This window comes from Formica exsecta, unplaced genomic scaffold (genome assembly GCF_003651465.1).
Source record: "Formica exsecta isolate Colony F162 unplaced genomic scaffold, ASM365146v1 scaffold352, whole genome shotgun sequence".
NCBI lineage: Eukaryota > Metazoa > Arthropoda > Insecta > Hymenoptera > Formicidae > Formica > Formica exsecta.
In genome coordinates, this window is record NW_021850773.1 from 649,523 (window position 1) to 660,139 (window position 10,617).

Consider the following 10,617-nt stretch of genomic DNA (forward strand, 5'->3'; position numbering starts at 1 on the left):
CGCGATATCCGAGAGCGATTACGCGCGCGCGATAAGAGTCTGGGAGCGATTTCGCGTCGAGGCAATGTGGTGTCTTCTCAGCATCCAGGCGAAAGCTATGCTGTAGAGAATAATGATAGTAAAGCACAAAACTCCAGCGTGATAACAAATCAGGAAGCAGTAGCTGTATTAGTTAATGCACCAGTTACACCATCTGCATCTGTACCTAAGTCGGAAGAAACAGCTGCAGATTCTGAATGCAAAGAAGGCATGTTAAAATCTACACAATTTAGTATATAAAATGCATTTTAAATATTATATGTGTTTACAATATTTTATTCTATTCTATAAATTCATATTTCACATATCTTGATTAAAAAGTATGTTCACTAATATTAATTTAATCTAATTTTCTATCTATTTAAATTTAAATTTTTGTTTAAATAGGGAGATTAATTAATGTGTTTCTTATGTCATAAATTTACAGGAAATCTTTTCAAGTACGTTGATAAGGAGTCATTGCAGATTTACATCAAGAACCAACAATTTTTAAATCTTTATAAAAAAACTTGCAAGGATTTCTTACAATCGACTGCTACGAAGAAGTTTCGCTTCGAATGTCAGAAGGCAATCAATATTCCGGTAAACGCGATCTCCGGCGTTAGCGAGCAACATTTAAGAGACAAATACGACAGATTGCATAACCTTCTGATTGGAAAATCATCTCCTAACGTGACGCAACATCCGCAAGGAGTGATCTTCTGCAAGGATCATATGGCAAAAAAGATAGTTGTACGTATCTGTAGGAATCTCTTAAAATCATAATTAAAAGAAAAAATAAAGAAAAAAATCACATGATTTGATAAAAATTAAATTTTTTTAAATAGAAAAGTTAATTTTAATTATAAGTAAATTATTTTGTTATTAGCTTGAAAGCGTTTTGTTATCTTAAAGAATGAGTTTTTATTTGATATGAATTTCTAGAGCCAAGGCGAGACGTTGGTATCGAGCAAGCCGGAAATGGCATTTCCCGTAGCGATGATCGTCGTAGCACTCTGGAACGAGCATGAAGATTTTGGCGAACTTTTTCTGGCGCGTCTTCACGAGGCGTGTCCGTTCACTATACCAATCTTCCTGCCACAACAAGAAAGTCAATCCAATGAGGATTACTACAAATCTCTCGGCTGCAAATATTCTGAGGACGGCACTGTCGAAAAGCAGGACAAGTTCCTAAAGAGGATGTCAGGCTTGATGAGATTGTACGCGTCGATTACCGTTACAAGACAGCGGAAGGGTGTCACCAAAGTTCATCCCTATGGTCTTCAGCATGCTTGGAGATGGTTGGCGGCCGTTTTTAATATCGGTAAGAATGTTACATTTTGTGACGTAATTAATTGTGATGTTATTTAAATTTAAGTATTAATTCTCTGAAATCGAGGCGCGTATTTGTTAAAATTATAAAAAGAAAAACTTATTGAAAATGGAATCTATAAAGATTGTCTATACATAGATATATTCTGTGTCAAAAATATAAAAATATAAAAAATATTGTTATGCATAGAATGAAACAAAAATGTTGATAATATGCAAAGAAAAAAAATTTGTTGTCAATATACTGTGAAAAATAACGCAACAAAAATGACGCTTTACATGTGATAATAAAAGTTTCTTCATTTTTCAGAACCAAGAGCTGATATTTGCGACTTGTGCGCGACATTAATATTAGATATGCTCGAAGTTGCTGGTAATGTGTTATGGACTGCTTATCCGACGCAGTTTCACAAATTATTGATACTGCTATCGGAGCAATACTATCCGCGTATGCGAAATGTTGCGGATGGCGGTGGACCTCTGATGCGGCTGGAAGAGTTCTTGCGCAATGCTTTGGCAACTGGCACTATACATCCGGCTGACGGAATGCTTCCGCCTAACTTTTTATGATCTCCTGTTAGATCCTCTCGACGACGTAGTGACTTAAATGTAGGCTGAAGCTATTACAAGTTTAGAAAATTAGGTTAAGAAATATTTTTTAATTGTTTTGAACGTAAAAGTTTCAGGTCGCTTCGAGCATTATTTGAAGCAAAGTCTCAATCATCTTGAAAAATTTAATAGTCTTCAAGACTTCTATTTTCTCACTGCAGCCATATGGAATTACAGAAGCGAAAAATCATGTGAACTTTTTTCCTACGAAACATATTGAAATATGTTAGTTTTGTCGTATGTTATCACACATTTAATAACATTGGTTGGTAAATAAATTGGTAAAATGTATTACAACATATTTTGATGATTCGTGAATTATATAATAAATATTGTAATTGTAAATCTTGATTTTTCGCTTTATAATGATGTATATAATTCAATTATAATAACTGCAATGAGGGACAAGAAGACTTACAAAAATTTATTTAATTAAAAAAACAAGGTGGATACAATTTACACACAAAATGGATTTTGATAATACTTTATTCTATACGTATCGATCGTGGATCAATCTAGTTGACCGGAACGTGTACTATCGCGAGAGAGGAAGCGAAATTGGGCAAAAGAAAAAGAATGAAAGAGAATAAGTGAGCGAGCGAGAGACGAGAGAGAGAGAGAGATTTTTTTTTTAACGAATCGTGTATATAATCGCCGAGGATAAAATTGTGAATTATTATATTTATTTAGATTTAATAAAAGATTATATTATTGAAAAAAACCCAAATAAAAGAAAGTATATATAAAAACTAGGAGAGAGATAAATAATAAATATGTATTATAAAACAAGCTTAGTAGTAAGGTACGCTAGTAGCTACGGATTTTACGTCGTCCAGGTTGTAAAAATCTAGTGAATTTTCGGCAAAACCGACAATGCCGAAGAATGACAGTCTGTCCATCCATTCCTTGTGCTGATTGATATTTAGCAGATAAGTTGTGAGCTCTTTGGCGAGTACATCTACTGATAAACAACGGAAAAAAGTTAATCACGGAACGTTAATTTATTGCGGCATGAAATTAAAAATAAAATTAAGATCATAAAGAAACTCGTGGTCTCTCTTTTCTTTTTGCTGCGATTTTAAAACGTTAGATGGATTCATTATTTTCATTGTATGGTATTTATCTTCATTTCATATTTGCAGATTCTTTTAAATTTTGATTTCAGTTTTTGAGGTTTCATTTCTTCTTCATAAATTAGACGTTATATTAATCTTATTTATTATTTATATTAATCTCTCTTATTTCAGTCGCGTAAAAACGATTGAACGATTCAGTATTTGCGTTAGAAGAATTCTTCTAACGCCAATACTGGTATTTTGAGGGTCTCTATCGTGAATATATAGAGGAATATTATACCTAGCACTTTGTTGATCATGATGCGATAAGGCGGTAGAGGTCCCAGACTGGCAAGGATTTGAAGAAACTCTGCGCCGATTATGTTCATCTTGTGACATCTGATTACCGGTGCATCCACGACACCCACTTCCGCCGGCTTCCCGACAACCATTCGCAACACATCAAGTTGCGAATTACCATCTGCAAGATACAATTGAAATGCGTGAAACCTCGATAAAATATACGATCTACAATTATTTCGCCTTTTTTCTATTGAGAATATAACAGATGATGTATTAATAGTTAATATTTTCTTGCTGAAAATACATTTTTTTGGTATCTATTATTCTGTATATTTTTCCATAGTTCGTCATTTATATATTTATTTTCGCTAAAATTCTCGTTAAAAACATTAGAAATATTCGATTTTAATTTAGTCGCTTTTTTTATTTCTGATATGTGTAATTTTTTAAGAAGACTAGCGAAAATGAATACAGATAATAAACGAATATGAAAATATATACGATAGATAAATAAAGAAGTATCATAATAAATATATGAATGTGATGTTTGTTAAACCGACCAAGTATATTTCCGAAAAACGCCGGGTTCTCGCCTCTCGTGCGCAAATAATTGAAGAGCAATGAAGTGGCGCAGATTTTGTCGCATCTGTTTGGAATGGCGCATCTGTGTCCTCGCAGGTCCATAATATTCTACAATTTTAACGAAGATGCTTACCACAATGTCACAAAATTAAGCCCTGGCGAGAAAACTTTTTATATTTTATTTTTCATCTTTAATTTTAAATTAATATATAAAGTTAAATATATGTGATATTAATTTTTAATATTAATTAAACAGATCATGAGAATTGCGAAGAGAATAATGGAACACAATGTTAATTAAGATTGTGAAAATTGATAGTATAGAATTAATTAAACTAATATAATAATAATTCCCTACTGTAGAGAAAAAAGGTTTCTAATGAAGCGTTTGCTGACTTATAATTTTTTTTTTAACTTGAGAATGAATAGCATAAGCTTTTCCAAAGTTTTAGCTTATATATACATTTCTATTCTAATAAATTTAATTAACCAAATTTTTTTATCAAGTTTTTTTTTCATATTTTGCTGATTTTTCCGACAACGGAAAGTTTAGTTACTTCAACGTGTGGAGCGCGATCATCCGCGAGGATTATGTCGACGTAAACGTGGGGCGAGTTGCTCTTGTTCAGATGATGCTCGAAAACGAAGCTGACGGGTAGAAGAACACCATCGTTCCAATCATCGGCCGCTGGCAAGATAGCTATAAAAATAAATAAATAAAAAATTAAATGTAATAAAATTTCTATCTTCTATTATTATTATTTTCTAACAAGGTAATATACATCATAGCGCGCGCTTTCCATGTTATTCCCGGGCTATAAAACATCCTGTGGATGTCCTCTGGACATCTTTTAAAGTGTATTGTTAGACAGTCTCTATATTATTATCCGTCTCGAGGTGAGAGAAGCACGATGATGTCATGGTGAATCATCGCAATCAAACATCACAAAGATCATGGAGGCATTTAATGTTGTTTAAAGAAAATATTACGAACAAAAATAATGTTCGACCAAACAAATTTTAGGTGTCTTCATGAAAATCTTCTAGACGTCTTTATACGCGCGAAATATTGTTTCTTATTTTATATAGATTCATATATTCTCTTCTGCTTACCTATATCGACGACATCCTTGGCAACCGGTCGTCCAAATCTAGTCTCGTACAACAGAACGACCGGTTTCTTCGTGACGACTTCGATAATTTCCGCAAACACTTCGAAGAGCTCGATTGGCAATGAAGGCACTAGATGTATTGCCAGGATCAAAGGACTCTCGTCCAAGTTCGGTTTCGATATGGGCCGCCAAATTTTACGCGCGCCAAGATCCCAAGGATTGAGCAAGTCCTACATTAGTCATTTAATTTTAATCAATTTTCATACTTTAATTACATTCTAAAACTTTTAAATAAAAAATCTATTATTTATTCCACACACATACATACACGCACGCATGCATGCATATATATATATTCTTGCTAGAAAATAAAAATATAAATATAAAATTATATAAACAAAACTTTTTTTAGCTAATAACAACTTTACAGTGATTTATATACATAATAAGTTTTTTTTACACGAGTTATAATTGCTAAAAATAATAAGTAAAATAATCTTAAACCTAAGTTCTTTCAACTTATTTTGATTTTTAAGTTATTTTTTATAATTTATATTTTTTTTATATGTCTAACAAAACATATTTTTTAAAGTAGTATTTTTCTTAAGTAATATTATAGACACGCTCAAATAAATATTTAAGAATTATGTTTTTATAAATATATATAAGTTGTTAAAAAATTTCTCCAAAAATTTTTATTTAAATCTTTATTTTTTTAATCCAGTTAAGTCGTTATTTATTTAAGTTTTTTTTTATTACGTTACAATTTCAAACAAAGCTTATACAACCTTTCTAAGAACGGGAATCTTCTTTGTTTTCTTCTCATCTTTAGCTGGTTTTATATCCTTGACATTACTTTCTTCAGAGTCCTCAGAAGAAATTTCCGAACTATTATCTTTAACAGTCTCAGTAGACTCTGTCTTCAGTGTTTCTAGCACTTCTGTAGAGAGTGAGAGGGATTGAAAAGACTCAAGAGTGAGGGACTTCAGTTCAGAGAGGATCTTTAATTGATCATCTTCGATATCCTTTGGAGATTCTTTCTTTAGTGTCTCGTGCGCTTTTATAACTTCAAGTGCCTCAACTGGTTTTGTATTTTTAACATAACTTTCTGCAGAATCCTTCGTAGAAATTGTCAATTTGTCATCTTTAACCTTCTTCGTATACTCTGTCTTCGAAGTTTCGAGTATTTTTGTAATCTTAGGAATCTCGGCGGGAGTTTCTAACTTAATGTCTTTCGGAGATTCTTTCTTCAGCGCTTCGCGCACTTTCATAGCTTCAGAAGCCTGAGCTAGTTTTATATTCTTCATAGGACTCTCTTCAGGAGCTTTTGTAGGAATCGCTTTGTCAGATTTATCATCCTTCGTAGATTTTGCTTTCTGCGCTTCGTGTATTTTTGTTGCTTTAATTGCAATCTCCTTTGTTTTCTCCATCGGTATTTCGCTCAGTACTATCTTCTTCTTCAAGCAACACTCTTTTATTTCGCATACAACATTCTTCGATCTCTCGAAAGATTCGGCGACTGTGAGCTTCGCTGGAACCGACTTTTGACTCATTTTCGCGTTATTGACCGGAAATACTCCGCACTGATACTTGAACTGCGAAGAGAGACGTACTCCAAGAGGCTCTTCGAAGAGACACGTCGAATCGATCGCGATGACTGCGAAATGTCGATCCACAACGACAGACAGAGGCTTCGATTGCGAATCTTCTTGTTTGCCTGTGTATGTTTATCGTCAGTCGTCGACCGCGTGACAATCGCGTGTATTATAGGAACGACGAAGCCGTTCCATCATGACAGCGATACCGGTCTCGAGAAAGGTCGCGATAAGTCGTTACAATTCGTTTTTCTTGTTCTCCCTTGATCTTTCTCTCCCTCTTCTCTCTTACAAAGGCGGCTTATTAAACACGTGACGTCCCCGAAGTCGTTGAGTTTTAACAGATACTAAAGGTCAAAGTAAAAAGACGAGAAACTAATTTCTAAAATTATTTGCAAGATTTGTCATTTATGTATTGTCTCGATAGAATGCGTATTTATACATAATTTATGAATTATGCATATATACATATTAATGTATTATATAATCAAATAGATAAAAAAAATTCGAAATTTTTAATAAACGATACATTCTCATTACTTATCACTTAAGTTTTAAATCACATATTATGTCGATCGTTGATCGTTGTTTGGCGAGTCTTACAAACGGACGAAAGTCCCACCGACCCAATGCAACGCGATTCACGGCCGATGAAGACTTCATCCGGATGCATCGCTCGCTCTAAAAAGATTCACGTGACGCGGCGATCCGATAATATTTGAATCAGAATTCATCCCGGAACTTTTCACGGTTGTCCTTGACCGAAGTCAAAGCTTTGTGTTAGAATATACAATCTAGAAATGATATTGAAATGTGAATCCAATATAGTTTAGATTGAAAGGGCCGAGAATATTGCAAATGTAAATTATAAAGCGTCGATTCTTTTTCTGAGAGAAAATAAAAGGTAAAAAATACATCTTTGAAAAATGACTATAGATTCGAAAAAATAATAAGCACTAATTTGCTTATAATTAAAAAAGAAAAGACTGAGAAAAAATCAAATTAAATCAATTAAGACTGAAATAAATTCCAATCAAATTATAATCTCTCAAAACTGAAAATTAAAAATTCGATAAATTAAATTAATTCAGATGAAAATAAATATAGATCAAGACAATAATTCAAAGAGATTAATTTCCATGAAATTAGAGAATCTTTCTCCAAATTGCTTTACTTATCCTTCGCAGTGCTTATAATGTGATAAATTTAGACTTTTTTTTACAAAAATTGTGCGGTAATAACATTATGTATCATACGAGAGAAATGCAGACATAACAAAGAGATTATTATGCATTTTGTATAGAGACGTAAAGACTTCTCACCGCGCTCGACTTCTCTTTTCCGTTAAGAAGCTACATTCTTGGAGGCCTTTCAATTGGAAATGTGCGGACTATCGCGCATTCCACGATCCCGTGGAATGCACGGTGGCCGCTCCACACAGGTGTAACCCATTCAGGTGATGTCACCACGCACACTCGAACATTTCGCGATCGAGCAGTCACTTACGATCCAACATGATCGAACACATCGCGAGTCTTTCATTCCGTCTGTAAGAAAAAAGATCAATACAATAGTTAATCTGTCCTCCTTAGCTGTGATCGTATCTTTTGCACTCAATAGTATGCAAATATAAAATATTTTTATCGGACGAAAAATGAAAAGAAATACAGGCAAAATATTAATATATAATAATAAAATTATTGTGGAGACAAAAAATATTAATTAATGTAGAGCTTATATCAATATTAAAGAGAGAGAAACTCTAGACAAGTTTAAATAACAGGCAGATTTTCACTAAAATGTGAGAAACCACCAAAAACGATGAAAGAACTTTGATGATAAAAACTAAAGTTGCAAAGTAAATTCCTACTCTCTAATTTCTATTAATTTACTTACGCTCTACACGGAAAAATTGTATGCTCAGCAAATCGATATTCTTTCCTTAATAAGATCTCAATCTGGATGAATTATGCCGAGTTCTGCGCCAGTGTGCAATAAAGATGCTTATCAGCAAGCATGCGTCGCAGAAAAGTCTGAAAATTCGCCGAGATTCGCGAAAAAAGTGCACTATTTGCCTCGATTTTTTCTCATATATAGCGCGTGGAAAAGCGGAAATTAATAAAGTAATAAGAGAGCGCATTAATATCTCAAACTTAAAAACTCGTAGCGCGAGAGATCGAGATCTCTTTCTTTGAATTTAGACTTTCACAAATGGAAAAGTCCTTGATGATCATGCAGTTAATGCGATTTTAATTATAAAATTAATTAAGAGCAAACATTGCAAATATAAATAAAAATAGATTAAAAGAACAATATTTGCGCGCACCACTTGTAATATATATGTATATTTAAAGAATAAAATCATACCAAATAAAATAATTACGAAACTAAAATTTGCAACATGGATAACATGGAGATATCAATAAAGAATCTTGAAATAAATAAAAAAGAACTTGAATGTATACCATCAAGATTGTGTAAACGATAGTTTTCTAATCGAATCTTCACCAAAAGAGAGATCCTCAAAGTACGTCCCCCCAGAATCCGCGAAAAGTTTCTCGACCGAATTCTAACGCAATCTTCGGGCTATCACGCACTGTACCAGTGATAATCATGACAATATAAGCGATTCGAACGAACGTACTTACTTGGAAGAAAACGATCTAATGCGATGTTGTTTATTCGGTGAGAGAAAAAAGAAGAGAGAAAGAGAAAGAAAGAATTTTATCGCGTTTCTGATGTCTACGAACAAATTGTCAAAATCAGCTGTTGGCGACAGAGCCGGCGCGGCGCGTCTGTATCGCATACATATATCCGCGTTATCGCACACCGCGAGAGTTTCCCTCACGAATTCACGTGTTACGTAAATCCGTGCACGATCCCGCGTGTATGTACAAGCGGACCAATTAATGGCCGACGTTTTTATCGCACCGTCACGGTTCAAGGCAACAGACAACCGGCCGTTGCGACGAACTCTAGCATGCGTCTTAACGATACTCCGAAACTACGAGGCTGGACCAGCGATTTACGAGAGATTCGTCAATTTCTGAAGAAGCGACGAAGCGTGATATATCGCAAGAACTGTCAATATCGAGAAGAATTCAAAAATGCATCAAGATTTTAAATCTGTATCAAATCGAAATAAAAACAATTAAAAAAAAATAAAATTATAAGAGACTCAAGTAAAAAGTTATAATTTTATTAAAACAAATTAGCGTTAGCTGTATGCTTCTGTTCTAGAATATAGAAAGATGAATTAGTTATCTATACAATCTCTTATTGTCAAAGATACAGAGAGATGTGTATATAGACAAAGTATGTTACTTAAGCGAACGTAGGAAAGACATTCTGACTCGTGCGATGTATTTCCGTCGATGAACTCGAGTGCGCGAATCATTCTCCAGAAAGAAAGAGAGAGAAAAAGGAAAAAAAGAGAAAGAGAGACAGAGAAATACAGGTGGACTTTGTCCTGATCCTTCGTTAGTTAGGATATGACAACGATGTTCTCTCCCATAATTTAAAGAGCACAAAAAATATCTCTAGAATATGTCAAGAAAGAGAACATAAGAAAACGCGTTTTTCTCCACAAGTATTGATCAATCAAACTAATAAGTCTCATTGAACAAAGTTCTTTTTTGAATTCTTAAATAATTGATTTGATCTAAATTAATGCAAGAATTTTTGTATATATTAATACACCGATCGCGTCGATCGAATCGGCTGACATTAATTTAATAATTTGATAAAATTCGTCGATAATAAATTCTATTCGAATTACGCGTAATAAATACGACTCCTCTCTGTAACGAGAGAGGAATCACATTTTAACGGACAATATCGAAAAATAAAGAGACCCGAAAAGGTTAACACGTATTATTTACGTGATCGTTCGTCAGAAATTTGCATATTTTTGCCTCGGCTCGACAAAAAAAAAAAAAAAAAAAAAAAAAAAAAAAAAAAAAAAAAAAAAAAGGGGAGGGATATACAGGATGGGGGGAGGCGGCTTAGTAT

General features: G+C 33.6%; 2 protein-coding genes across 3 annotated transcripts in view; one reads left to right on the forward strand and one right to left on the reverse strand.

Moving 5' to 3' along the window:
• LOC115238632 (nucleoporin GLE1-like) overlaps window positions 1-1,920 on the forward strand; it is a 6,947-nt gene extending 5,027 nt beyond the window's left edge. The window contains exons 2-5 of the mRNA XM_029812621.1: window positions 82-271; window positions 467-771; window positions 964-1,342; window positions 1,661-1,920. Coding sequence (XP_029668481.1) covers window positions 82-271; window positions 467-771; window positions 964-1,342; window positions 1,661-1,920 — 1,134 coding nt within the window. The remainder of the gene's footprint in view (window positions 1-81; window positions 272-466; window positions 772-963; window positions 1,343-1,660) is intronic.
• Window positions 1,921-2,373: 453 nt separating this feature from the next.
• LOC115238606 lies at window positions 2,374-6,918 on the reverse strand. Of its 2 annotated transcripts, none has more exons than XM_029812575.1 (6): window positions 5,800-6,918; window positions 5,013-5,241; window positions 4,457-4,599; window positions 3,878-4,007; window positions 3,316-3,495; window positions 2,374-2,920 (listed from the first exon to the last, which is right to left on the reverse strand). In XM_029812575.1, exons 1-6 carry the CDS (start codon window positions 6,562-6,564, stop codon window positions 2,751-2,753), a joined length of 1,617 nt encoding a protein of 538 aa, XP_029668435.1. In that variant the 5' UTR covers window positions 6,565-6,918; the 3' UTR covers window positions 2,374-2,750. The 2 variants fall into 2 exon arrangements, with proteins under 2 accessions (XP_029668435.1, XP_029668436.1); XM_029812576.1 differs by having other exon boundaries at window positions 2,374-2,917; window positions 5,800-6,915.
• Window positions 6,919-10,617: the final 3,699 nt, after the last annotated feature.

What these genes read in the sequence shown, in the direction of transcription:
- LOC115238606 (XM_029812575.1), bottom strand. Translation starts at nt 6,564, where the DNA reads ATGAGTCAAAAGTCGGTTCCAGCGAAGCTCACAGTCGCCGAATCTTTC. An exon ending in CAAGGATGTCGTCGATATAG is followed by an intron (nt 4,600 to 5,012) that starts GTAAGCAGAAGA and finishes TTATTTTTATAG; the next exon opens with CTATCTTGCCAGCGGCCGAT. An exon ending in ATCGCGCTCCACACGTTGAA is followed by an intron (nt 4,008 to 4,456) that starts GTAACTAAACTT and finishes TTAAAATTGTAG; the next exon opens with AATATTATGGACCTGCGAGG.